At 45.2% G+C, this 27,962-nt stretch overlaps 2 protein-coding genes across 6 annotated transcripts in view; both read right to left on the reverse strand.

Annotated features, from left to right (window-relative positions):
* Spg11 (SPG11 vesicle trafficking associated, spatacsin) overlaps positions 1-14,742 on the reverse strand; it is a 67,082-nt gene extending 52,340 nt beyond the window's left edge. The window contains exons 1-6 of one of the 5 annotated variants that reach the window (XM_034496488.2): positions 14,447-14,742; positions 11,563-11,744; positions 9,733-9,957; positions 7,377-7,569; positions 3,148-3,285; positions 2,472-2,929 (exon numbers count right to left, since the gene is read on the reverse strand). In XM_034496488.2, coding sequence (XP_034352379.1) covers positions 2,472-2,929; positions 3,148-3,285; positions 7,377-7,569; positions 9,733-9,957; positions 11,563-11,744; positions 14,447-14,694 — 1,444 coding nt within the window. In that variant the 5' untranslated portion in view covers positions 14,695-14,742. Of the gene's footprint in view, positions 1-2,471; positions 2,930-3,147; positions 3,286-7,376; positions 7,570-9,732; positions 9,958-11,562; positions 11,745-14,446 lie in introns of those variants that run through there. The other 4 variants (XM_034496489.2, XM_034496491.2, XM_034496490.2 and 1 more) reach the window with 4 other exon arrangements.
* Positions 14,743-16,116: 1,374 nt separating this feature from the next.
* Patl2 (PAT1 homolog 2) lies at positions 16,117-26,444 on the reverse strand. Its single transcript, XM_034496527.2, has 16 exons — positions 26,208-26,444; positions 25,743-25,826; positions 24,962-25,173; positions 23,135-23,215; positions 22,299-22,408; positions 21,759-21,836; positions 21,412-21,556; positions 20,954-21,074; positions 20,768-20,865; positions 20,533-20,586; positions 20,299-20,432; positions 20,022-20,181; positions 19,412-19,552; positions 17,815-17,909; positions 17,170-17,319; positions 16,117-16,423 (listed from the first exon to the last, which is right to left on the reverse strand). Exons 2-16 carry the CDS (start codon positions 25,756-25,758, stop codon positions 16,405-16,407), a joined length of 1,614 nt encoding a protein of 537 aa, XP_034352418.1. The 5' UTR covers positions 25,759-25,826; positions 26,208-26,444; the 3' UTR covers positions 16,117-16,404.
* Between the last annotated feature and the right edge of the window lie 1,518 nt (positions 26,445-27,962).

Here is a 27,962-nt window from a genome sequence, read left to right on the forward strand (position 1 = left end):
TGAACTCCCAGCTCTGAAGTCTTATTTGTCTTGTGGATAGCTGGTTTCCTAGGACCCAGAGCGCAGAACAAGCTGATCTGCACTCTTGACTCCATCTGTGGAGAGTTTTAAAATTTTTAACTCTTTCAACATTAAGGATGAGACTGTACCGCAGCAGAAGAGCACTTGTCTGGCGTGTAAAACACCCTGGATTCAAGCCGTAATACAAAGAGGAAGGAGGAAGGGAGGGAGGGAAGGAGGGATGAAATAAGGAAGGAGGGAGGAAAGGAGGGAAGAAGGAAGGATGAAGGAAGGAAGGAAGGGATCAGTCACCATTTCCTGATCACGGTGGTTCATACCTTTAGGGGCTGAGCAGGAAGATCATGACAGTTCCTGGCTGGCCAGGGCTATACAGAGACCCTGTCCAAAATGAACCAAACAAAACCCAAGCCAGGTATAGTAGCACATTCCAGTAATCTCAGCACTAGAGAGACAGAGGCAGGAGGACTGCCACAAGTTGGAAACCAGTCTAGTCTACATAGCAGATTCCTGACTGGCTAGGGTTAAACAGAGAGATTCTGTCTTTAAAAAGCAAAATAAACATGAACACAAAACTAAGCACTGAAGAAGAAACAAGCAGTTGAGTCCCACACAGCATTCAAGCACTGTAGGAGGTTCCAGCACCTATGCTGAATGAAGGCATCTTGTATATAAACTGCTCTATGCCTGCAGCACAGGGCCAGGAGAAGTCAGGAAAGTGCAAGGAGAGTCTAACCATCAATCATCATAAGGCAGCAAAGCAGAGAAAACCGGATATACACCAGCCAAGCAGAGAGAACCAAGCCAGATATACACCAGCCCAGCAGAGAGAACCAAACCAGATATACACCAGCCCAGCAGAGAGATCCAGATATACACCAGCCAAGCAGAGAGAACCCTAAATCAGATATACACCAGCCCAACAGAGAGAACCAAGCCAGATATACACCAGCCCAGCAGAGAGAACCAGATTTACACCAGCCCAGCAGAGAGAACCCCAAACCAGATATACACCAGCCGAGCAGAAAGACCAAGCCAGATATACACCAGCCCAGCAGAGAGAACCAGATATACACCAGCCCAGCAGAGAGAACCCCAAACCAGATATACACCAGCCGAGCAGAAAGACCAAGCCAGATATACACAAGCCCACCAGAGAAAACACCAAACCAGATATACACCAGCCCAGCAGAAAGTCCAAGCCAGATATACACAAGCCCAGCAGAGAAAACCCCAAACCAGATATACACCAGCCCAGCAGAGAGAACCCCAAACCAGATATATACCAGCCCAGCAGAGAGAACCCCAAAATGGAAATCCAGCAGGCTACTAGAGAACACCAAGCCAGAAACATGACAGCCTACTGAAGAGAAACCCAAACTTCAATTCAACACCTAAGTGTCTATACAGAAATGCAGGTTCAGGTGTCAGGCCAGTAACAGCTACAAATGCAGGTTCTGTATAAATCTCTCCCACGTCTGCATTTTGTATTTAGGATGTTCTCTTTTTAAAAGCCTAAGCTGGGTGTGTGGTAATGTAGGCCTGTGGTTCTAAGAGTTGGAAGATACAGACAGTAGGATCAGAGAGTTAAGACCAGCAACAGTTCCACAGCAAGTTTAAGGTCAGCCGGGGCTATGGAAGACCCTTGTTTAAAACCAAATAAAACAAAATCCTAGTCAGTTCCAACCAAGATAAATATGCAGTATATACATGGCCCATGACCATCTGGCTTGTAACCTCTGCTTGTATAGACTACAGTCAAACGAGGTTTTTCTGAGTTAAAAATTCAGCCTATGTTACTCTTACTATATTATCTGGTATCTTAACATTTAGCTGAAGAAAAATTATTTAGATTAATCACAGGGCTGGAGAGATGGCTCAGTGTTTAAGAGCACTAGCTGCTCTTTCTAAGGAGCCAGGTTTGACTCCCAACACCACATGGCAGTTCACAAACTGTCAGCAATTCTACATCCAGGGACCCGATGCCCTCTTCTGGCCTCTGCAGGCCCCAGACATGCATGCAAACAAAACACCCATACACATGAACTAAATTAAGACACACAAGATGATGTTACAAAGAATAACACCAACTTTCCTCCCAGAATAAGTACTACTTTGCAGTAAGACTAGGCACATGCTGGCATTGAGGCAGCAGAGTGAACTATGTTAAGAAGTCACACTTTGGGCTGGCAAGATGGTTCAGTGGGGAAAAAGACCTGCAAGGCTCAAGAACCTGAGCTCAATTGCTAGGATCCACATGGTGGCAGGAGAGAACCAACTCTCACAAGTCATCCTTCATCTCTGCAAGAGTGCTTTGACATTCTGCATGAGTACACATATGCACACACTTACACACACGCACACTTGAGGATGCATGAGAAACAAGTAAGTATAACTTTAAAAAGCAGTCACACCTGTCTGAAGAGTATTCCAATCGGATACAGCATGCTTACCTGTCAAAGCAAGGCACAGCTGCTGGTTTCCGCTGATGTCTACAGGAGTACACTTTTGGCCGAGAGAAAAACACTGTGTGCTCTGGGTCTCCAAGTCCCAGAGGACGATGGTGCAGCTGGTTGTTCCTACTGCCCAAGTAAACAGTGCCGAAAATCCCGTCACAGACAGACACTTGAGCTCTGTGGGCTGCTCTTGTTCACTCAGGTGCATTGTGGTCCATGGCCTTCCTGGATCCCTGGTCTTGATGTGTTCCTTCTGAGGAAAAGCACATTGGCCACACGAGACATCCCCTGGAAGGACAACGTGGTTTGGCACAATGGGAGTGGGGTTACCAGGTTCCAGGGACTCCAAACACAAAGCACTCTGGAACCAGGGAGCACAGCAGGAAACCTCTGGTTCAGAGCTCCTGGAGCTCCTCGCTGCTTCATTCAGTGATGACAGCTGGGCTCTCCAGGACCTGGAAGACAGGGCAGCACTTAGCACCCACTATGGTAAGGACACCAAGTCAAACACAAGCTGGAGTAAGACACTCTTCTAGGAATGAGAGGCAGGAGGGTCACTCTGCATTCAATGCGACCTGCTCTACATAGCAAGCTGCAAGCAGCCTAGGACTACATAGTAAGACCTTGTCAACAAACAGACAAACAGTAAAGGAGATGCTAAAAGTGTTTATACCTATCAACTTGAAAGGACACCGTGGTCAGGTTCATGTTGTGGACAGAGTTAACCAGGTCGTCTTCATCTATTCCTGCAGGCCCTTCAATAGGAAGGTCTGCCAGTGTGCCTTCACATAGTAGGTGTTCTGGGTGTTGCCTACATTGAAAAAAAATAATAGCCATATTAAAAAAAAAAAGATGAGCAGCCCCCATCTGTATCATAAGTACTTCTTTGTGTATGTATGTGTGCCTTTTATTTTGTTTCAGTATTTTTTGTCCTTTTTTAAAAATTTTGTTTTTAAAATTTTCTTGACAGAGACCATGCAGTGGGTGGGTAGGGAAGTGGGGCAGATCTGGCAGGAGTTGAGAAGAAGGAGGAATGTGATTAAAATACATTGAGTAAGAATTTTTAATAAAATAAACATGGATACAAAGTAGTTTGGCACAAATGTTATATTTTCAAGACTGTGGTCTCTCTAACACCCTTGTGGGTCAAGATTTTGACTCTATGGGCTGGAGTGATGGCTCAGTGGTTAAGAGTTCAGACTGTTCCCAAGAGAACTGGGTTCAATCCCCAGCAGTGACAGTGCAGCTTGTAACTGTCTCTAACTCCAGTCTCATCAAGCACTGCACACACATGGTGTACAGGCATATATGCAGACAAACACCCTTAGACACAAAATAATAAAATAATAAAATACTATTAACAACAAAAAGAACCTGCCTCTGTTGAGCAGTTTGTTTCACAAAGTGAAAGCGCTCTGCAGTCTAGCCGAGTAGTCAGTGTCTAGCACGCTGCAGACACCATGCTGGTTTACATAAACTCTAAGCCTTTCAACACCTTACAGAAGTAAGTATAACCCACTTTACAGACACAGACAGTAAAGCTCAAGAGAAACACTGAACCAATTTAATTTAACCACAAAGCTTGGGGTCTAAATTTTCTTTTTACATTTATTTACTTATTGGGGTTAGGAAGGATTCAGGCATCCACAGAAGGAATGTGGAAATCAGATTTTGCCAGCCCAAAGCTAAGGTTTTAATAACTCATTATCCCACAACAAAGAAAGATTTAGGCCATGTTATGGTTTGTATATGCTTAGCCCAGGGAGTGCACTATTAGAAGGTGTGGCCCTGTTGAAATAGATGTGGCCTTGTTGAGGTAGGTGTGTCACTGAAGTAAGTATTCTGTTAGCAGCCTTCAGATGAAGATGTTCAACTCTCAGCTCCTTCTGCACCATGCCTGCCTGGATGCTGCCATGTTCCTGCCTTGAAGACAATGGACTGAACCTCTGAACCTGTAAGCCAGCCCCAATTAAATGTTGTCCTTATAAGAGTTGCCTTGGTCATGGTGTCTGTTCACAGCAGTAAAACCCTAACTAAGACAGGCCAGGATCGTGAATGAGCAAAGCAAAGTATGTGTGTGAGTGAGGATGGCCGGTTGTGTAGAAAGAGGATGTCACATTTGAGAAAGAGGACTGTGGTACCAGAGCAGAGCATGTTAGAAGCACGGTGGTGGGGGACCAGGCTGGAAAAGATGGCAGGAGACAGATGGTTCAGAGCCTTGCTGGCTGTTAAGGAAGCTTAACTGTCATCTTCAGGAGAAATGGAGAGCTAAGGAAGGTTTCAAGCAGAACATGTTTCATGTAGAACAACTACAACATGATCATGTGCAGACTATAGCTGGGGGAAGAGGGGAGAGCATCTGAGCTCCTAGCTTAGGCACACGTTTACCATGCCACTCTAAGTACTCTGGAGAAGATGGGTTTGGTGGTCAGAAAGAAGACAAGAGGCAGGGCTTGAGGTAGAGACAGAGTGGAGAAAAGCGCGCAGTGCACAGCGAGAGGAAGCACTACAGAGTATATGACTGCCACTGTCCATTAGCTGGATTCAGACCCAATACTGAAAAGAAGCTGTCAATCAGAACAGGAAGACAAAGAGTGAAAGGTCCCTGGGGAGGAGGGAAGGGATGAAACCTCATCAAAATGGGAACCAAAAGCTAAAGGAGGTCTCACTAGACATTACATGGCTCTGCTTCGCTTAAAATGCAGGAGGCAAGGTCATTCGAGAAAAGGGAAGAATGGTGAGACAAGCAGGTTTGAGGAGACATAGGGTAACATTTTTGTAAGGCGGGTATGGCGGTGTACACTTACAGTCTAGCCCTAGGAGGCAGATGCAGGCAGACCTTGAGTTCGAGGCTAGTGTGGACTACACAGCAAACCTTTGTCTCAAAAACCACAAAAAGAGAAAGGGGGTTGGTGAGGAGAGCTTTTGCAGATTTCTGACAAATGCAGAACTTCTTGGGTGTAGATGCTGAGAAGGCAGACCCGGCATTTGATTCAGGGTTGGTTTGTTAGCAGGCCAAGCGCTACTATGGAACAAGGCAAACCCTCGAGTGCTTGCAAGAAACTGACTAGAACAATGGATCAGAGTGCACGCCTGGCAAGTAGGAAGGGGGGGCAGGTGGAGAGGGAAGCACAGAAGGTCACAGACTTGAAAAGTCCAGTGAGGTCAGAGGGCAGGTAACTGAGTGAGCCAGCTAAAAAGTTTGGGACATTGTGTTGCTCCATGCGGTGTACTGATCTGGAGGAGTGATTTCAGATGCTGACAAACCCCTGAGTGTGACTATGAGAATGGACAGCTAAGATAAAAATGAAAGGAAAAGTCACTCACAATGAAGCCAAAGAACAAGACCCAGCTACTCAGGAGGCTGAGCTAGAAAGATCACTTGAGCCCAGCTCAAGGACCAGACTGAACAACACAGCAAGGTCCAATCCCAAAAGAGAGAAAAAGACTGAAAAAACAAACTGTCAGGTAAGCTCTCGAAGAGCATTTACAAACTTTATTTAAAAGGAACAAAAAGGGAAACAGGAAACCATTTAAAAGTACACAGTTAAGTACTAAACTTTGGCTCAGGAGCAGAAGTGCCACAAAAGTTGGAAGAGAAGAAAGTTATGAAATAAGACAAGAGCAGGCTGAGTAAACTAAGCCCCCTGTTCAGTGACTTAAAACCAAGGCCAGGCAGGTGGCCTTGTTCTTGTAATCTTAGAGCTTAGGAGGCTGGTGTGAGTTTGAGAGCAGCCTGGAAGGCAGAGTAAGACCTTGTATTAAACAAACACACAAGTAAAGGAGATCACACCATCTCCCTCAGGGGAAATTCCATTAATGTCTACTTGTTTTCAGAACAGAGTCAGAACATAAATATGTAAGTAGCCATTTAAAACAACTGGGGTTTGGGGTGTCTTGGTGTTAGACTCCTGGCTTGCTCACCATGACTGAGGCTCTGGCCCAAGAGAAAACAGCTGTGGAGACACCTGGGGATATATAAATATAAATGTACCCTTTTTAAGGAGCCAAACAATAAGCAATAAAACTCATCAAAAGCATTCCTGTGGTGGGCAGTGGTGGCACACGCCTTTAATCCCAGCACTTGGGAGGCAGAGGCAGGCGGATTTCTGAGTTCCAGGCCAGCCTGTTCTACAGAGTGAGTTCCAGGACAGCCAAGCTTACACAGAGAAACCCTGTCTCGAAAAACCAAAAAAAAAAAAAAGCATTCCCAACCACTCAGAAACTTAACTTATTCATATCGAGGTGGAACTGAAAGACTAAATGGTTTTGAGTGACCATATATATTGTCAGCTCAAAAATGCTGAAAGGCCTATTTCCAGACCATTGAATTATATGAGAAGATTATAAAACCCAGAGCAGCAAGCAAGCTAATGGAAAAGCCACACAAGCCCACAGTCAGCATTGCCCAGGTTCTTAGGCAGCCACAGGTTCAGTTCCTCAGGGGGAAACCGCCCTGGGAATCCCCAGGTGGAGAAGCTGGCTGAGTATATCTTGTGGACTCCTTTAAGGGGAATGTGAGCCCCAGTGCAGCCAGGCTCCCAAGCCACAAAGCCAGCCAATACAACAGCAGGTAAATTCCATTCTCTCCTACTCTTAAATGGGACAAGAAGTAAGGGTGATACATAAAAGGTAAGGCTTTTAAAACTGTACAATCCTGATAATTTAGGACATAACCTCCACATGGATGACCTAAGTCAAACCAAACCTTTGGTATACAAGCCCGAACACAAAGGCAGCTGCAACCATTTATACACAATCTTGCACAGTAACAGTCTCACTATAGGAGCCATGATGAGGTCTAACTGCATAGAAAAGAGGCTTAAATGAAGCTAATGAGTATATTTTAAACCTTTTATGTGTCTATTTACCTCAAATAAGAAACTTCAGTCATCTGCTTACCTGAAATACAGATGTAGGTTAAGAGCGACTGCAGTATTGGATGAGCTGACAAGCACCAAAACATCTAAGTCCTGAGACACTTTCAGTGATGTGAAGGAGGAACTGCTGGCGGGCTCCTGCTGCTCAGAATCTCCTCTGAGAAGAGCCAAGTCCACAAGTGCTACATGCATGCCACCCACAGTGTCAAAAATATCTGAGTTAGAGTTAAAGAAGTGACAGTTTTACATACAGGACCCTTGAAATCGTAAGGCTGTCTTGATTGTTACCACCTCATAGGTACAGCAGGAGGGCTGGAAACTGAGGCATTCTCCAATGCAGTAACCAGGCGACTAAGAAGCTGGCAGCTTAAATAGGTGATGCACAGTTCTTCCGATCTGCTGTGTACCATGCTGGTCCAGATCTCGAGACCCTACTATTTCCCAGGGTAAACCCAAGTTAACATTACACTTTAGCCGATACCTAAAAATTGTCTGAACATGCAACCATCATTAAAAGCTGAGATATTTCATTTTCTTGTAAGCCACCAAAATCTAAGTTACACTTAGAATACAACTAAATTTGAATACTAAATTTTCTTTCTTTCCTTCTTTTCTTTCCTTTCCTTCCTTTCTCTTTCCTTTTTCCCTTCTCTTTTTCCCTCCCTCCCTTTCTCCTTCCCTTCTGTTTATTTGACAGTTTCTTTGTATAACAGAGCTGTGTAAACCATTTTCCCTTCTTCCTTCTCCCCCCACCCCCAAAACCCTGTCTCTCCAGGTTCTCTGTATAACCCAGCTGTCCTGGAACTCCATCTGTAGACCAGGATGGCCTCAAACCCACAGAGATTTCCCTGCCTCTGTCTCCTGAGCACTGGGATTAAAAGGATTGCCACCACCACTGTGCTTGAATACTAAATTTTCATCAGAAACATCTGACCCATACTTAGACTCCACAAAGTGACAGCTGAAATGCTAAGAGAGACTGGGCAGGAGATGAAACTAAGTAGATGGCTTATCTACCTCAGTGAAACCCTGGGTTCAGTTCCCCAATACCATAGAATCTGAGCATAATGGCTCAGGGCTGTCATACCAGGACTTGGGAGGTAAAGGAAAGGTCAAGTGTTCAAGGCCATCCTTGGCTAAATGCTGAGTACAAGTTCAGTCTTGGCTACATGAGGCTGTTTTTTTTTTTTAAATCTGAAAAGTTAAGTTTATTCTACATATATTTAAACTCTCTAATAACTGAACAAAGAATCAGATTTTAAACCTAATTAAATAAAATTAAGTACAATATGTCTAGATAATTTCAAATGTTCAGCAGCCTCACACGCTTGTCATCTACTGGAGTAGACAGGAAAGCTGTATCATTTGGCAACAAAACTTAACTCAATTTAGTATTTTATAACATTTTTGTGCAAAAACTATTATTTAAAGAAGAAAAATCACTACTTTATGGAAGCTGACTCAGAAGGACTGAGTTAGAGGCTAGCTTGGGCTGTAGACTTCAGTTCTCAGTTACAGAGACCCTGTTTCAAAGCTCAAAACAGAAGCATGTGGTGGCACAGGCCTTTATCATCAATATTCAAGAGGTAGAGACAAGGGATCTCTGTGAGTGAAGAGGCAGTTTGGTCTGCATAGTGAGTTCTAGACTAGCAAGGGCTACAAAATAAGATCCTGTCTCAAAAATAGATATTTTCTTAATTAGATATATAGACAGACCGACAGACAGACAAATAGATAAATAAATACATGGCCAGGGACTGCAGCTCAGGGGTACAGCATTTGAATGGCACACAGAAGGCTTCTGGTCCAACACCCAAGACCACAAAGAAAGAAAAGATCATCCCTTTACTTCAGAAATAAAGGCCTTAAAACGATATAAGAGGTCAGTTTTCAAACCTTCAAAATAAATTTACTACTAGATACAAAATATATTATTTTCAAAAACTGTTACTGCAAAACATTCACTAAAAATGGTGGAATTATATGAGTTGGCAATGCATACTGGTACTTCAAGTATCTGGGTATTTGAGGCCTTAAAGCAAAAAAAAAAAGATGGAATCATTGCTGGACAAAATCAGTGAGGCATATCCCTGTGGGAAAGCCAGGGTCACTTTAAAAGCAGTGGTGCACTTAAGGATAGTTTGAATAAATAAAAAATACAACTATGAGCAAGATTATGAGAATAAGAATATTTCTATACATTGAAAACCCTAAAGTAATACAGTGAGCATTTTATGAGATTATTCTCCCCTGAAAATTCTTACTAAAATCTAACCACTCTTCCTTCGCTCTAGTTCCCCCAACTGAGAGCCAAACGGCTCACCTTTCTACATCGTCTTTTCCCCTACACACTGATCAACGTTCACAGTCAAGGATACAAATCCGGCCTAGTGTACTCAGAACAAAAAGAAATCTCCTGCAGAGCTGCACATCAGAGATCCTGTCCTCTGCCTGTGCAGGCAAGGGCAGTGACAGGCAGTCTAGCACTTGAATCCCAGAGTCTCTCCCCGGAAACAAGAGCCGTAGGATGAGGCATCTGTTGATGAGCAGTAATGACATGTCGTTGTGAAATGACAGAATTCTCAAAGACTTGAAGGAGATACCTGTGAAGCACAAGGATATTATCTTACTCACCGATCACAATTTCACAGTTGGTAAACGTGACCTTATAAACATAGGAAAAAAACCAGACGACACAAAAAGGGAAACTGCACCTATTCCAATGCAAGGGAGTTACTGTTCGTATCTGTGTGGACATCTGGCATTACGAGGTAGGTGAAGGTGAATAAAGATGGTGGGCAGGGTCCCAGGGTACCTTTTTATTTAAGGCTCAAGTCTCAAAGCACACCAGAAGGAAGATTCAAGAAAGCCAAGTTACCCATGGACTCATGTAAAAACAATCATATATATATATATATTTTTTTTCCTTACAGAAAAAGGAGGAACCTTATAGCCAAGGGTAGAAAGGACGTTACTGTATTAAAGTTGGGGACCCAGGAGCTTAGGTTTCTGTTCCCTCCTGCAGCGTATCTGGCCTATGCAAACAGTCTAGGTCCACACTGTCCAATTAAACTGCACGACTCATCACTCCATTAGACACATATGACTCAGTGTGACTAACAGCCAAAGAAACGGGAAAGCAATTTAACATGTATTATTTAATTCATTATATACAAAATATCATTCCAATATGGAACTCATACAAAAATTATTGAGCTACTTTCCTTTCCTTATACTTAGACTTCAAAATCTGGTAAGTAAAACCAGACTGGGGGTGCAGGCCTTATAGTTCCAGCTATTCAGGAGGCAGGAGAATTTTAGGTCCAGGGCCAGACTAGGTAATCTGGTGACACTCTGTCTTCATATAAAACCAAGAAAGGCCTGGAGACATGGGTATGTAGCTCAATGACTGAGTGACAGTCTAGCTTGTATGAGGCCATGGATCCAATCCCCACTATGCCTGTAAAAAAGAAAGATGTAAGATCTCTCCTGCCCCACCCGGACTGGTTTTTTTTCTTTTTGGCAGCCTTACTATGTATCCTAGGCTAGCTGGAACCTAGATTTCCCCAGCTTCTGCCTCAAAAGTGCCAGGATGACAGGCATCTCTTATCCCCTCACTTGTCTGACATTTAAAGCACATGTTTAAGCTGAGGACATAGCTCAGGCACCAGGAGCTTCCCTAGCATTTGTGAGGTTCTAGATTTGATTCCCAGTCCTGCAAAAATTAAAGGTACAACTTTATTCATATTAACTACATTTCAAGTGCTCAACAACCCAACCTGGCTAGTGGCTATAGTATTGGGCAGTGTAGCCTGCCCTCTCAGATTTCACCTCTGTGAGAACTTCTCATAAAAGACCATTCAGGGGCTGGTGAGATGGCTCAGCGGTTAAGAGGACTGACTGCTTATAAGTTCAAATCCCAGCAACCACATGGTGGCTCACAACCATCCATAATGAGATCTGATGCCCTCTTATGGGGTGTCTGAAGATAGCTCCAGTATACTTACATATAATAAATAAATAAAAACCTTTGGGCCAAAGCAAGTGCAGCCAGAGTGAGAGGGATAAGGGGGGGCGGGGGAGGGGTGGGGATAAAAGATAGCTGGTCATGGTGGCACACTCCTGAAATCCCAGCACCTGCGAAGCTGATACAGTCACACTGTCTCAAGAAAGGAAGCCAAAGTCCCAGACTTAAACATGACACTGACTGACACCTTGATCTTCAGTGAGCTTCTGCAGCGTCCTCCCACAGCAGCTGTGTAACAAGGCTGCGTCACATCTTCCATCTCTCAAGTCAAATTCATACACCAGCAGTTCATAATCATCTCTAGCAACAACCAGTTTGGGCTTGTCTGTTAATGTGCTGCTCTGAGACTCCTCCCACAGGAACCTAAGGAAAACGTTTAGATTTATTATGTTTCTATACCCACAATCCCACTTACCACAATAGCGGGGACCAAAGGGCAGAACAAGGAGAGCTTAGTTCACTGTCAGCATCAATTCTACAATCCAGTCTAAGAGAATAGAAACCAACTCACAACTACCTTCCCTCCCCTCCCCTCTGATTCCCCTCCACTCCCCTTCCTGTCTCCTCACTTTTTCCTAATCTGCCCCTCTACACTGAGAGTGGGGATATGAAGTGAACACAGAGCAAGAAACCGTTTCCTTTAGCTTTTTCAAACTCTTTTAAAAAGCTACTTATTCTTTGTAGCCATGGCTGTTCTGGTACTTGCTATGTAGACCTGGCTGGCCTCAAACTCACAGAGATCCCCCTGCCTCTGCCTCCTGAGTGCTGGGATTAAAGGCGTGCACCACCATGCCCAGTTGTATATTTATTCCTTATAAAGTAAATATATTACTCACTATAATCAATGAAATGGGTTTATAGAGCTGGAGATGGCATAGGGGCTAAAGAGCTAGCTCCACAGGCTAGAGAATGACACTTTGGATACCCAGAACCCACATAAGAGACAGTCAAGCATGGTGGCCCTGCTCCTCTAATATTAGCACCCAGGTGGAATAGACAAAAGATCCTGGGGACAAGCTAGCCATCTAGACCAGTGAGGACTGTGAGCTCCTGGTTTCAGACAGAGACTGTGACTTTAGTGAAGTGGAAGGCCAGCAATAGTTCAGCAGGGAAAGGCACGAGCATGTGCCTTGACACCTGACTGGACATCTGGAGCCCATGCGAAGGTAGATGCAGAGACCAACTTCATGGAGTTGTCCTCTGACCTCCAAATGTGTCGTGTGCCATGTTTGTGAGCATGTGCTCACACAGGCATTAATGATAATAAATAAAATTTAAAATTACTGTGGAGAGCAATCTGGGAAAACACCCAGTATCAGCATCAGGCCTCCACATGTACACATTCACATACATGTAAAAACTAAAATAAAAAGGCCCAAGCCAGGCATAGGAACACAAACCCATTGTCTTAGCTACTCAGAAGGCTGGGGAAGGATCTCTCAAGTCCAGGAATTGGACAGTCTAAGCAACACAGCAAGATTCTATCACTGATACACATGAGCCAGGTCTAGTGACCCAACCGTGATCACTTTATTTAGTGGCTGAGACAGGAAGATTGAGCTTGGGGCCAACCTGGGCTACAGAGAAAGACTCTATCTTAAGGCAGGTCAATAAGGGCCAACTCTGAAAACACTACAGTTAAAAGAGATGAGGCTACCATTTTAAAAGAAGTTTGAACTTCTTTTAAAAACTTTGCTTTTCTACAATAGTAAGTTTTATATTGAATGGGGTGGCTACTGGGTACTTATCAGAAAGACAGACAGTTCCCATCTCTGCCTTTTATACACCAGAAATAAACGCACAGGCACTCCAGCACACACCAGATATTAGAAACCTGGGGGTTGGGGTACATGCATATAATTCCAGCATTGGAGAGGTGGAGGTGAGAGGGTCGGGAGCTCACAGCCATCCTTGGTTCTAGGCCAGCTTGGGCTCCCTGAGACCTTATCTCAAGGGGAGAAAAAATGGTTAAAATACTTGCTGATTTAGCAAACTAGTCTTGTATATAGAGAGCTGTTGCAGAACTTGGGGATTCCAAAGTGAGATGCCTGCTGGCTATACAGTCTCATACAGACTGGTCCTAATACACTTCCCATTGTTAAAAGGTCAGCACATGCTCAGGGTGCTTTTAAACTTGATGATGTAAACTGTTTTATGAACAGTGGAAAGCAGTATGTTATTCTACCTGTCTACCTTCTCAATCCATTGGAGCCTCATGTCTAAGAAACAGCAGACATGCCAGGTGTGGAGAGACGAGCCAGTAATCTCAGCATTAGAAGGGGTAAGTCGGGAGGATTGTGAATTGCAAGCCACTCAGGCTATATCTTGAGACTGATTCCAATATGGAAAAAGTAGGGCTGGCATATAGTTCAGTGACCTCAGAGTCTTTGCATAAGTGTGTGTACAACTTTAAAGAGGAGCGGGGGTGGGTGTGGGTGTGGGTGGGAGTGGCTATGTTTGCAAGAAATATCGTTTTAGCAACAAAAAAAAAATGGGTATTTCTAATGATTTAGAAATAAACCCGTATCGGGCATTTTAAAACAAAGTACTCTGCCTGGTAGCACAAGCAGAGGCAGGAGGATCTCTGTAGGTTCCGGGCCAGCATAGGCTATATTCTGAGTTCTAGAATAGCTAGGGCTACATAGAAAGGTAGAGGAGGAAGAGGAGGAGGAGGGGGAGTAGAGGAAGACAGACTTAAGACTTAATTCAATACAGACAATCTGTATACAGACTTAAGACTTAAGACTTAATTCAATACAGACAATCTGTATTGAATTAAAGAAACAGGACGTGTGCTGAGACCCATCCAGGATTTGCAGTGGTTATCAAGGAGTAAGACATCTTCTCTGTCCACCCAGGAGGGAGGCAGTGAGTTGCAACAAGTTGAGCACTTCACCTCGGGTTGGAAAAGGTTCCCAGAGGAACCGGGCTCGATCCTGGGGAGTCCCCCTAGTGGCTCATCCTCTCCCACCACCCCACAACGCGGGGAGAGCCCAGGGTTCCCCTCCGGAGCAGCTCAAATGTCAGACTCCTCCCACACTCTGCAGCGGTCCCGCAGCACTTACTGCCTAAAGGGGCCTTGGAGGCAGCAGCTGCTTCCACCCCTACTGCCCGGCGCCAAGGAAAGCACTTGGAGACTGCCCGCAGCCGTCAGGCTCCCCAGGGCCTCTAGCTCTCGGTGCAGCTGAGCCCGCGGTCCCAGCTGCGCCGTCTCCTCGGCAGGGATCCGCACCAGCAGCATGGGTAGAACCCGCTCCATGGCCCCGGCACAGCCGGGGGAGGCAGCACTTCCGGGCCCTGGCTCGCCAGCCATCTTCGCCCGGGCGTTCCTTCCGGTAGAGGCGCTCGATTGCGTCACGGACCTGCGCAGTGTCTTGGACCTTGTGACTCTCACGTGAAAGGAGAGGCGGTCCTGCGCCAGTCATTTCCTTAGCCTGGGGTAGGGGTCGCTCTAAACTGAATCCTGCAAAGCCAAGCCTGCCCTTACTCAGCTCAATGTAAGCCAAGGCCCTCCAGCTGCTTGGTGCCTCTTACTCCAGTGAAACCCTGTTGCTGATTCCTCTTCATTTTTTGTGCTGTTTTGTTACAGGCATCGGTAGTGCGGTTTTCTTGATAACGAGTACTCTTTTAACAGTCTAGAGCTATTAAGGAACCCTCTACCCTTAAAAAAAAAAAAAAAAAAAAAAAAAAAAAAAAAAAAAAAAAAAAAAGCTGGTCTTCAAAACAGAGCCTGCCTATCCCCACCACACCCCAGCTTTCAGAAATCTGCCCCTATGGAGTTCTGGAAAGCAGCCTCCTCCATCAGATGCCTGGACCCCAGAATTTGAAAACACACAATCTGACTAATCTTCCCCCATTAGGCAGTTTATCAAAAAAAAAAAAAAAAAAGCATTCACCAATCCCTACTCCTGACTACAAAAACTGATTTTCAGACTCTTACAGGTGAGTTCTCTTGTACCCTTGGGTACCCAGCTGCAGGATTTGGGTGCCAACTCCTCAGGCCAATAGACCTCCTTTTGAGGTCAAACAGTCTATTCTTTGTGGTCCTCCACCAAGAGTCTTTCTTAAAATCATGAAGGATGCATACAAAGTGGAGATGGTGAAGTAGTTTGCCTTTCACTTTCTTCTGACTTTCTCAGAGAAGTACAATCCAATACAGAAGGGGGAGAGAGCTGAGAGGTATTGAAAAGGCATTTAGTCAAGCTATTTTTTTTTTTTTTGATAAAGGCTTCTTAGTGGCCTTAGACTCCTGATCCTTCTTCACCAGCCTTCCAGGTAGTAGGAATACAGGGTTATGCCTCCATGCCTAGTTAACAGTGCCTTTGTAATGCAGCTACTTCTACAACCTGAACATTTTGGCTTTTGGCAATCTGTTAACATGCCTTCCTGGCTCAGTCTAAAGTCTAAAGCCTCTCTCCACTCCAGTCACTCTCAAATCACGTCATGTTTCCCCATAGTATTCATGACTAATTGATATTTTGTGTCAATTCCTGACCAACTCTATGTGAGCCTGGAAATAGCAGAGACTTGTTATATTCCTGCCTGAAACCCAGCCTGCTCATAAAAAGTACTTTAATATTCCTTGATGGATGCAGGACTTCATTTGACAAAATGTAGCCATTTATTTTCTTATGCTAAGGAAGATGCTTATATCCAAATCTCTCAGCCTTAGCTGAAAAGTTTGGTTTACATGAGGTCTGGCAACACTGAAACAACATCCCAGATTAGACTTTTATTAAATACAGCAAGGCCTTTCCCCTTATTTGGAAGGATATTCTTGACATATTCACAAAAATGGCCTTCATTGTAATTCCAAACTTACAAACAAGTTTCAACATATTATTTGATAGTCCTTTAATTATATCTAAAGTAGCCATGCCTTAATTTTAGGCAAATCACCTAGATTTTAAGAAAGCATATGACAATGTGGCAAGGTTCATAGGAAATGGCCTCAAAGGTATCACTGTAGACAGGTGATGGAGTTTCATTTCTGATATTTCAACTTCTCACATTAACTAATACATCAGTAGATACAGTCAAGCCTACAAAGAAAAAGAGTTAACTGCAAACACAATTCCATTTTATAAACATTTATGGTTTAATTCATGCTTGGCTCATTCTAATGGCTGATAAATTCTGAGGACAGAGATGTTCTCTTATTTCTCTTATGGCCTGAAATAGTCTCTCAAACATTGTTTGAATGAATTAGTTATTCAACTTTTCAAAATACAGTTCTGAAATAGCACCCACAAATGACCAAACATTGGGAATAAAGACAAAGTTGTGGCTGAACAGACCCCAGGACCCTAATGAGTCCAAACTGGGTTACTCAGTAATATACCTTGGTTTCTAGAGCAAATTTTAGATTTTTTAAATTACATTTTCACACACACACACACACACACACACACACACACACACACACTACACAGTGAAGCTTTGGAAGCCACAGGAGAACTTTTAGGAGTCACTTGCCTCATTCTATCATATGAGTCCTCCTGCTGAGCCATCTCACTGGTCCAAGACTTTTTGTTTGTTTGTTTGGTTTAGTTTGGTTTGGTTTTTTGAGACAGAGTCTCATATCTCACTATGTAGTCCTGGCTGGCTTGGAACTAGCTGTGTAGACCAGGCTGGCTTGGAACTCACCTTTGACCCTAAAAACTAAGACCTAAGGCATGGTTTGCCATGCCTGGCTCATTGTTTTCAATGATCACACTTTATAAGATATTTGATACACAGCCTGGAGTGGGCTTGATGAGGGTGAGACTTGGTTTCTGTAAGCACTTACTCTATTCTGGCTTCCAGCTGGTGAACTAATTGTCTGTCCATGTGATGGCAGAACAGGGGAAGCAGATTCCTGGGGAAGGCTAGGGGTTCCGCCAAGGATGCTGCAGGCAACTGAGCTATCTCCCAGGCAATCAGAATCACCAAGTCTGTCCTGAGGGACAGAAAAGAGAAGCCTAGCAGAGCCTTTATATTTATGCAGGAAACTGATACCCAGGCAAAGTCTGTTATTACTCTTTCACCACTGCAGGTGTGGTGTCCCATCCCAGACAGCAATTGAGAGGTAACATCTATACATTTGGTACGCACCTCAGGATGCATATCCATCCTCCTTCCTGTCCAATTTTAACTTTAAGGAGTTAATAGTACTACTTCCAGATGAAGAAACAAACTAAGAAATGAAGTGTGTCAAATTTACATAGCAATAGACAAGTCTGTTTGACTCTAAATGAATTTTTTGTTTAATTACTGTGACCCTGTCCCCTGTGGGAAACCAAATTCCAACATAGGACACTATGTAGGGTGGGAGAAGATACAGTTCTGCCCAACTACCTCTCTGGTACTTGAATATGTTGTTCAGGAACTCTTTCACAGGGTTCCTACACACCCAGGGTATTGGAATGTAATGATAAGGCCTTTATGATCTTACCAAGCTGCACAGTCACTGCTGGATCGGAGGGAAGAATCCAGGGATACCAGCTGCTCTCCATGACTCAGCAAGGCATACAGCAGAGATATCCCAAACTACGAGAGACGTTGAAAGGCAGTTCAAGACAACAATGAGTTCTACAGGCATTTTGTGCTCCTCTGGCTTTGCTGTCATCCTCCAGCTTAAAGGACAGACTCAAGTGTACAGATGGAGACCAACATACAAGAACTACCAGACTGTACAGCTGAACAAAGAACTCTCTCTCACACACAAAGGAACCACTGCCCTGAGCTTTCCATGAGTCTTTGATAGCTGACAAGATGGGGGAATCAGTCAGTGAATGAGGAGCCTGGACTCTGGAGCCAGGTGGTCTGTGGGCCATACCTTCAGAAGTACCACTTTAAGCACACAAGCATGCACAAGAGAAGGCCCTAGAGATTGACAGAGACTGTCAAATCCAGAGTGGCATACTTAAAAACTTGCTGTTGTGGACTGGGGTGGAGCTCAGTGGTATGGAAAGTACAGAGTAGATACAGGCCTTGTTACAATGCTTAGCACAAAGGAAAAAAAGACTGTTTTCGTGTAGTAAGAACCTAATATAGGCACGTAGGATATCTGTCTGCCTCCCTGCGTCCCCCACCAAAGGGTACACAATAAAAAGTTTGGAGACTTCCAGTGTGGAAGTTCACACCACCTGCAGTCACAGGGAATCTATCAGAAAAGATGTGTCTTCCCATAGGTCTCAGGTAGTCCAGGCTAGCCCTGAGCTCACCATAAAAATCTTGAAATTCTGAAACCTTTGCTTCTGCTTTCCCTTACAAGTAGGAACCACCACACTCAATTTGGGTGGTGCTGGAGATCAAACCCAGGACTTCATGCATGCCTCACAAGCACTCTGCCAACTGAGGAAACCCCACCGCCAAGTCCTATACTGGATGCCATTCCTTACATGGCATTTGCCACAAGACTCACCACATGTTCATAAGCAACAGTGCCAGACAGTATGAGAAGAAAGAAGAAAAAGGGAGGGGTGAAGGGAGGGAGGGGATAGAGAAACAGAAGAGAAAAAGAGAGAGACAAGAAAGAGGAAATGAGGGAAAGCAGACGTCCCCCTCCACACACACTGCACCATGCAAGGACCTGGTATTTAATAAGCTCTCTGCAGACAATCCTGTGCTCACACAGAGGGTGTTCGTTTTTGAGACAGGTTTAGAGTGGCCTAACACTTGCAATGCAACCTAAGCTGAGTTTTGAACTCATGATCCCTCTGCCTCAGCCTCCTGAGTACTAGGACTCCACCAAGCTCAGTTCTCACTAGACATGAAGTGCTGCAGAGGACTTATCCTGCTGTGTAGAGGTGAGACCGTTCTCTTGATTCTTTCTTTCTAGTGGTGCCATTTGGAAATCATCTATGGGAGGCCGGTCATGACGACAGATGCCAACATGTACATGTTAAATGCTAAAGATCAGCAGTTCGAGTTGTCCTCGGTTACATGGAGAGTTCTAGGCCAGGCTAAACTAAATGAGACCCTGTCTCAAGAAAATCAAAACAAACCAAAAGCCATCTGTGGAAAGAAAGATGTCTCAAGTATATTACCTGATTCTGAAGTACCACAGAGACTGGCCTCTCTGAGGAGCCAGGTGACAGGAACATTAGACCTTGCAGTGCATGGAGGAGCTGATGGAAGGTCACATGACTGATGTATTTCCCCAGTGGTTTGAATAGCATGTGTAGACCCTGCAAGAAGACCAGTAAGTATCTCTTCTGACTCTACTATCACTCTATCTCCTCTTACTCTGCCTCCACTCCTTTTGTATCCGACCAGCTTTAGGTGTCTTCTTATTCAGGCCCCTTGCCAGGGCTAACCCTGCTCATAACTCTCTGTTCCTAGCAGTCCTAAAGTATTGCCCTATTACCTTGCAATGGCTTTCTATAGGATGTATGATGATATGAGACCCTCCCATCAGAGGACCCTTATCTCCTCTCAAACTCAGAGCACACTCATTCCTGTACAGCCATTCACCTGTTTTCCACTGCTCATCATCAACCTGAAGATGACCTGCGGTTGCTATGGTTGTTCTGTGACTCCCTTATTTAGGGGTGGGCCGCATTCTGTCACCTCTTTAGGAAGGGAGGGAGTGGAGAGGTGGACAGATCCCAAACCCATCCACATCATCCTTTTTGCTCATCCTCATTGCCACAGCACCTGGTCAGCCACGTCCCTCTGGATCAGGAGAGGCAGATGGTAGGTGACATATAGGAGGAGGCTAACAGCTTGATCCGGGGGCAAGAAGGGGAGCAGCCGAGCCACCAAAAATTTCCCTTTCCTCACAGACAGCACTTGTAGAAGGTTATCTGCTGCCTCCCTATAAGGGAGAGAAGAGGAAAGCGTTTTTTCTTTTGAGAGTTGTGTCAGGAAAGGAGGCTTCATGCCAGCAGCAAGGCCAGCACCTGCTGGGCTGAGGCAGGACTCTTTTACTCACTCCAGGTTGTTCTGCTCCTGGGTATTTAAGGCCTGAAAGAGCTTCTCAATCTGGTTGCTCTGTTGCTGAGAGTGGTAGAGTGGTGGGAACCCATCATTCTGGCCCTCCTCTATTTTTAGTAACTGAAGGAACATCTAGAAATTTGACAGTGGTAGGCGTGGGGGTGAAATTAATTGAGCAATATCCTATCCTTGAGAATTTGGTCAAGAGCACCTCCCTGTGAGCTTAGCTCACCTTCTCAATCTGGGATAATACCCGAAGCCTCTGGCTGCTTGAAGCTCCTGTATCCTAGGCACAGAGAGGCCCTGGCCATCAGCCACTCCATCAATGGCAGCTGGAAAAGGCTAGACACAATCTGACCACATTGCTTCCTTACGTCACGATTTAAACCCAAACATGAATGTGTTGTAGACACAGGGGCGGGGGTAGGGGGAGCAGAAAGAATTTTGGGATGATCACATGCTCTTACCTGCTCTTGAGTTCCGTGAGATATAGCATCAATAGCTCGGCGAGGGCTAAACCATGTTGATACAGCTACCTGGCCCAGGGAACCCTCAACCCGCACCACTGTATAAAGAGAGCCAGGGGCACATGCTTTCCTATAGGTGCACCACCCACCCAGATTATCCAGCCCAAGCCGTCAGCCTGGCCATACCTGACTTGTAAACTTTGGACTTCTGGATGTAAGGCGTGACCAACTTGAGAGACTCAGCCCTGTTCTTCTGTCCAAGCAGCTCTTCATCTGCCTGTCTCTTCTCTAGCTTCTGATAGTACTTCTGAGAGTCCAGGGAACAGGCAAAGTGTGTGGGGCCTTATAAGGTATTTCTAAGGCTCAAAAAAGTGTATAGAAGTGGACATGCCTACATTCCCAGGAAAGGTAAGGAAACACCTCAAAGGATGGAGACAAGTCTTGGGTATTTTGAAGATAGTAAATTATCCCATTTGACCAAAGTATAGGAGACTAAAAGGGAAGGAATTTGGGAAATTAACTTTAGAAAGATGGATTCTGTCTTGGAGCAACTGCCAGCACCTAAACAGATGTAGCCTCTGTGGGTTGAAGAGAGGGTCAGAGAAGGCCAAAGTCAAAAGCTAGGTCTAGGTGCCAGTACCTACCTGGTAGTAGTAATCATCCAGGCGGGGGTTCTTGCTCTGCAGCTGAACCATCTGCACTCTTATCACCCAGTCCTTGTCTTTTTGGGTCATGAGGTTAGCATAGGTGTCCTGCTCAGGAGACCAAGGCTTCTGGGCTGGGACACTTCTGGACAGCAGAAATATCCTTTTAGGCCAGCCTTGCCATAGTGGCTTCCCAAGGAGTGGTGAACAGGCAGTGGAATGTTCTTGGAAGGACTGGAACAGGTGTAGTGTTGGGCAACAGTAATGGGCACTGCTTATGCACACAAGGAAATACCCAGTGTCCATACAGACTGGTTCCCCTCACCCCTGCTTCTCATAGGCTTTACCTTGCTGTTTGACTCCACTGCTGCTGCAGTAGGATCTGCTGGTGCTGAGGGTGGAGCTGGGTCAGATGACTGGGAAGGCTAAAAGGAAACCAGCAGATTGGAAATCCTCTGCTCTGCACCTCCCCCACCCCCATCCATTCAGACTGGGTAAGCACCAGAGAATGTCTAAGACAGCCCTATGCATCTCTACGCCTCTCCCAAATCAAAATGAAAACTCCACAGTCCTCATCTCCCCATCCCAAGATATGATTTTCTGTAATCTGGCTGCATACAGTCTAGGCACAATAGACAACCTTTGGCTTGATTAGCAGTTCTCAGTTCTGTCAGGTTAGCTGACCTCACTCCTTAAATTTCCCAGAGTTGGCTGTTTCTTCATCTGTGAGGGAGCAGAGACCCCACTATGCTTCTGATTTTTGTTAGCAAATTTCTGTAAGTGTTTTTCTGTGGCTACTGGTAAAAGGCGTAGGTCCTTGGCCACTATGTCTTATGAACTATAGGAAGAACTCAGCTTGCCCTGATAAAGCAGCCTGTCATTGGTACCTGAGTTTAGGGGTGCACAGGTTCAGTGGGCTGTAGAACAGAAAAGGATCTGGTGAAGACTGTTGAGGTCCAAAGTGATGGGCTGGAGAACTGGCTCTTGGAAACACAGACTGAAAAGGAATTGGCAATAGATAGTCCAGGGGACAAGGCAGACACTCCACAGAGAGGAGACAATTCTGCCTGGTTCAGGTCATTTCCTGTCTCTGGGTTTTTCACAGGCCTCTTTCCCCTCAATAATTTCAGCCAGTGTTTTACTTTGTTGGGGGAATTGTCAAGGCAGCTATAGAGACTGTTTCCTGCTTTTGTTGACACTTTGCTACCTCTTAGGAGGTGCCTTTTCAGTGTTTGACCTACAGTGGGGGTAGGGAAGACATGCTTTTGTGTTCTGATTTCAACCACTGAGGACAGGATCCCCTGTCTTTTCTCTCCTCAAACTCAACAGAGCTTAATTACCTTATAGCTTTCCCTACAGGATTTCCTGCTCTTCATTTTATTTTTCACACTGTTAGTAATTTGTGAATGGCAGGTCTTCCTGCCCCAAGTCAATGCTGGTCATCTGCTGAGATATTTTATAATGCTGGATTAAGGATGTCCTCTCTAGTATGAGAAGCAGTTCTAGTAACACGGATTAAGGCTGTATGCACCACCTGACAAGACACCAAGCTCTTCTCCATGATGTGGCTGCCCACCCCACACTAATCTTGGGGTTGTCATCTCCAGGGCAAGAAGAAGGGGAGACAACATAACAGAAGCAAGGGACACTCAATAATTTAGGAGTAGAATGGTCTACATCACCCAATCACCTCCTCACTGGATGGAGACTAAAGCAGACTCACCTGCCCTAGAAAATGCAGGGAGGTTGGGGACATCCTCAAGGCACCAGAGGCCTTGACTCTGGGGGAACTGTGCAGCCCTCTCTGGAACAAAAAGGAAGAACTGCCAGATTCAAGTGACCAACACCACCATCCTGTCTTCTCCTTTTGTTTCCATAGGAACAAGGTTGGGGCATCAAAAGCCAAAGATTTCAACAGCCAGGACAGTAACAGCCTGGCCAGGATCCTCCTTCCTGAGAAGATGACTAACAGTTTAGGAAAAGGTAGCAGGAGGGTCAAGTCACCTCACTTATACTGGGAAAGCCTTGTCTTTACTGGCCATGTGAGTTTAAGGGAGAATCCAAAGAATGGCTGCTGAGACACAGGGCCTGAGACAAAAGTGATTCACCAATAGTAGGGCTACTGCCTAGCAGAGACCCCCGGATGCCATGGTCCTGCTGGCATTGTGTGTCCACACCCATGTGTAGCTACACATCATGCATAGCCATGGCGTGCACATGGATAACCTCTGATTTTGGTCTCCAGGGCTCTGTCCACCTTTGCCTTCTCTCATCACTCTGGAACTTTGCACATAGGCTGGGAGAGCTGGCCTTAAGTTTCTAAGGACCTTTCTGCTCTACTTCCCATCTTGCAGTGGCTGAAGTTACAGGCCCACCCTGCTGGATCCAGGGTACCACACATGTTCTAAGGATCTGAACTCAAGTCCTGGCATTTATAAGACAAGGGCTTTACCAACTAGGCCATCACCCCAGTCTTGTGGAATTTTGCTCTGGGGTTGTGTGTGTCCTGTTCTGTCTGTCATGTCCATCCTGTCCTGTCCATCTGACCACCCATCTGTCCAGTCCAGTCTGGTCCCGTCTTTGCTATCTGTTGTCCATCTGCCCTGTCTGCCCAGTTCATTTGTCTTGTCTATCTGTCAGTCAGTCTGTCTGTCTGTGAATGTGTCTCTTTATCTTGTTGGGAGTGACCTTGCTTATACATTAATGTCCTAAGTCGACCATGGGCCTATATCGGCCATGGGCCTAAGTTAGCCATATATGCCTTCTGACACAAAGTCTTGGTCTCTGTGGGAAAGCACTAACCCTAGAACAGATAGCTATAGATCTTGTCCAGGTAGCCCTGGTGGATAAGTACCAGCCTAGATAAGAACAAATAATCATCGATCTTATGGAGAGGTAGCTTTGGTAGGAAAGTACTAACTTAGATAAGAATAAATGCCCAATAGATCTTCTGGACAGGAACATAGTGACCTGTTCTGCCCTGCTGCTTCTGTGAACTTTTCACCCAGCCAATATCCTGTTCTGGAAGACTTTTGTACTCCCCTAAAGAACACCTGTGCTCCCCAAGAACAAAGAAGACCCTGCGTCATACCCTCCCCACACCCTGCTTCTATGTGTATATAACCCCCATGTGAAAAAATTAAAATTTCAGTTTGATCAGACTTTAGACAATCCGTCGTTCTTTGCATACCCCTGCTCTCCCATTCTCTCTTTCAGGTGGTCCCCCAGTCCTAGTCCACCGCCCTCCTGGACACGGCATTATCTAATCCAGACTGACAATCATGATCTTTATGTTTCTACTTCAGGATTCTAGTAGGATAGTGGGTTGTGCCACTATACCTGGTTTAGGATCTGATTTTAGGTAAAAGAGAACTGCAGAAACTTAGCCTGGGAGACAGGAAGAAAGAGGGAAGAAAAAAAGCCCTAACTAGGGGCCTGGGATAAAGCATTTTAATTCAAAATGGGTCTTAACAAAGAAGTAGAGGCAAGGAGGAGTGTTGAGTGACAGTCTGTTAAGGTGTAAGTTTGGGGCCACTCTCTCTATCCCTACCTGCTGTGAAACTTGGGTATTTTGGATGGTGCTCACTATGGCTGGATCCCCGACATCATTCCCTTCCTCCTTCACTTCTGGGGCCTGATATGAACACACAAATTCCTCTTCATTCTCCTTCTCTCCTTCCTCCAGTTGGAAGGCACATACTAAGCCTTCTTCAGGAGCCAAGGGAGCTGAGAATTTGCTCTGCCTCTGCTGTAAGTGCAGACCTGGGAAGAAGATGGAGACATTGGTGACAGAACTCTTATCCAGACAGGCTGACACTCAACAGAAACTCTGCTCAGAAGCTATCTCTTGAACCATTTTTAAATCCTACCTCTCTGCTGGCCTTATCCCCGCTGCTCCCATGACACCCCCAAATGATCCACAACAGCACCTGGCAGGCACCAAACGCCTTCACTTGGCACATAGCATTTCAGTGGGCTGAATGGATACCACAGGCTTCTTTCTCCACCTGCCCCTCCTAATCCCACAAGTCCTTCCATTGCCTCTTTAAATGAACTAGTCTCAGCTGTCCTAGCTCAGTGTGGTTTAACCCTATGTACTGGGGACTTCACATTGTCTGTCTGCTGGAGAGTCAATACAGAGCCATCAGGAACATTACTGATAGTTTCCCACAGGGGAAAGGGGAAAAAAAAAAAGCCCAGACAATTCTATCTCAGTAGCAAGAGGAAGAGCTTTCACAGTTAGTGAGTCTGGTTTCTTAACCAGGCTGTTGCAACCCCTTTGCCTGTGAACCTCTGGACATTGTCTTAGATCCCAGCCCACACAGTAATACCTTCAAGGCATTTCATCTTGGCAGCCTGAGGGCTTCCTTGCCAGTTGTGTCCTTCACTGATAGAGAAGCCTCTGGAAGGGGAACCTGGGACAGAGAAGAGACCCAGAGACATTCTCTCTCTCAGCCAATAAAGATGGGACGGCGCCTAAAACCTCCCGTTCTCCTTTTAGCACAGTGGGCAGAGAATATTGACCCCAAGAAGTGAGAATCTGGACTCTCAGGTCAGCACAACCCCCCAAACCTCTCATCCCACACGCTCAGCTCCAAGGAGGACAAAAGTGAGGGACGAGGCTAAGCATCAAGGATACAACCAGCCACTTTCTGTGCGTAGTGAGACCCTGCTGTGGACACCCCCACCAGTGACCTGACTGCTGCTGTCCTTCCCACAGGTTAACCATGGCAGCCCGGGCCAGGGCCTGCCTGCTTCTCCTAGCTTTTGAAGGCTCAGCTCTGCCTCTTGCTCACCTGTTAAAGGGCTGGTATGCTTCACTGCTGAGGTGGTGTAGAAGTATGAGAGCTCTAATAAAGAAAATCCTTAGTCAGGTGTGGAAGAACAGGCTGATGATGCCAGCACTTGAGAGATGGAGACAGGAGGCTCAGGAGTTCAAGGGTAGCCTCAGCTACCTAGGAAACTTGAGGCCAGCCTGGACTTCACAAGGCTGTCTCAAACAACAATAAAACCAGAACAAACAAGAAAACTCTTAAGTGAGTATAATGGTCCACACCTGTAATCCCAGCACTTGGGATGCTGGGAAAGGAAGAATGACTTGGGTTTAAGGCTAACCTGGGCTACATAGTGAATTCCAAGTTGGTTTGTTCTTGAGAATTTGGTCTTGTCTCAAAGGATAAAACAAACAAACAAATAAACAAACAAATAAATATGCACACTACACAAAATCCCTTTTGATTGTTAAGAGAAATAAACTATACGTTTAAGCATCCAATTCTGTGAGTACAATTTATTGGGAGCTGATGTTTCAGGGCAAGTGCTTTAAGAAGATGTCCTTTCAGAAAGGTTTGGGAGTTTTGTGAAAAACTCTGTTTCCATTGGATGCCTTGGTTTTACTCCAACCTAATTAGAGAGGAAAGTTCTGGATATATCCTGGGGAGGGTGCCTCTGGGGAGGAAAGGCACCTGATGGTGTTTGAACCTCACTGGGTTGCATCAATCAGCTAACCCCCAGCTGTCTCGGATGCACCGCCCTGGAGATTCAGAAGCCAGACCTTAATTGTGAGAACACCTTTGCACGGGACAACACAAATTTACATCTTCTTGGCTACTTTAACAAAAGCTGCTGGACTGTAGGTATGCCACACACACTGCCCTGGCTATTTATTCCTTCCAATGATATTAAAACTATCCTAGCAATAATATATGCTGCTCACTGCAACTCAGAAGCAAAATGAGGTTACAAAGAAAGTAGTTTGAATTGCAATACTACTTCATATGCTTTATTGAATTGTCTCATTCTAATACTCAGTTCTTCGGATGGAACGAACAAACTCAGCTGGAACTTCGCCTTATCCAGGACATCTCAGACATTCCTGTCATGGCTCCAGGATGTGTCCTCCTTATGTAAACTCATTGGTCCTCACATTTTTTTTTTTTTTTTGTAGCTACAGCACTGTCATTATTTATCATTTATTACTATTATTATCAATTATATTGTATTTTCTATAATTTGCTACTTCATGTGTGTGGTCTAGAGATTAGACCTGGGCTTTATGCATGCTAGCCAAGTGCTCTACTACCAGAGTTACTTTCCCAGCACTGGGGAGGCTGAGGCTGGAAGATTGTCTCCAGTCTGAGATGAGCTGAGACTGTATAGTGAGTTGTAGGTCTGGGCTGCACAGTGAAGTGGGTCCTTGTCTCAAAGCAAGCAAATGGAGGAGGAGTGGGCCAGGAGGAGGAGGAAGAAGGGAAACTAACTATAGCAAAAGACTGGAGCAGGACCACAGCCTGGCACAGAGATACCTAACAAGTGTCCATCCACCCATGGGCCAGTGGGCTGCTTGATTGATCCCTGTAGGTGGGGATGATTTTTTAAGGCCTATGTAGGGGCCTCTATGTTGCCTTCCTTTTGCCTCAGCCTCCTTAAATACTCACATCATTTACACTGGCCTGAAATCCCTACTACAAAGTTATTCCCAGATAATTCACACACACGCACGCACACACACACACACACACACACACACACACACAAACACCACATACTCC

Source organism: Arvicanthis niloticus, chromosome 2 (genome assembly GCF_011762505.2).
Source record: "Arvicanthis niloticus isolate mArvNil1 chromosome 2, mArvNil1.pat.X, whole genome shotgun sequence".
Lineage (NCBI taxonomy): Eukaryota > Metazoa > Chordata > Mammalia > Rodentia > Muridae > Arvicanthis > Arvicanthis niloticus.

Coding starts and splice junctions, on each gene's coding strand:
- Patl2 (XM_034496527.2), bottom strand. Junction 23,216..24,961: donor ATACCCAAGTTTCACAGCAG/GTAGGGATAGAG, acceptor TTTTTGTTCCAG/AGAGGGCTGCACAGTTCCCC. Junction 21,075..21,411: donor TGGATGATTACTACTACCAG/GTAGGTACTGGC, acceptor CTGGACTCTCAG/AAGTACTATCAGAAGCTAGA.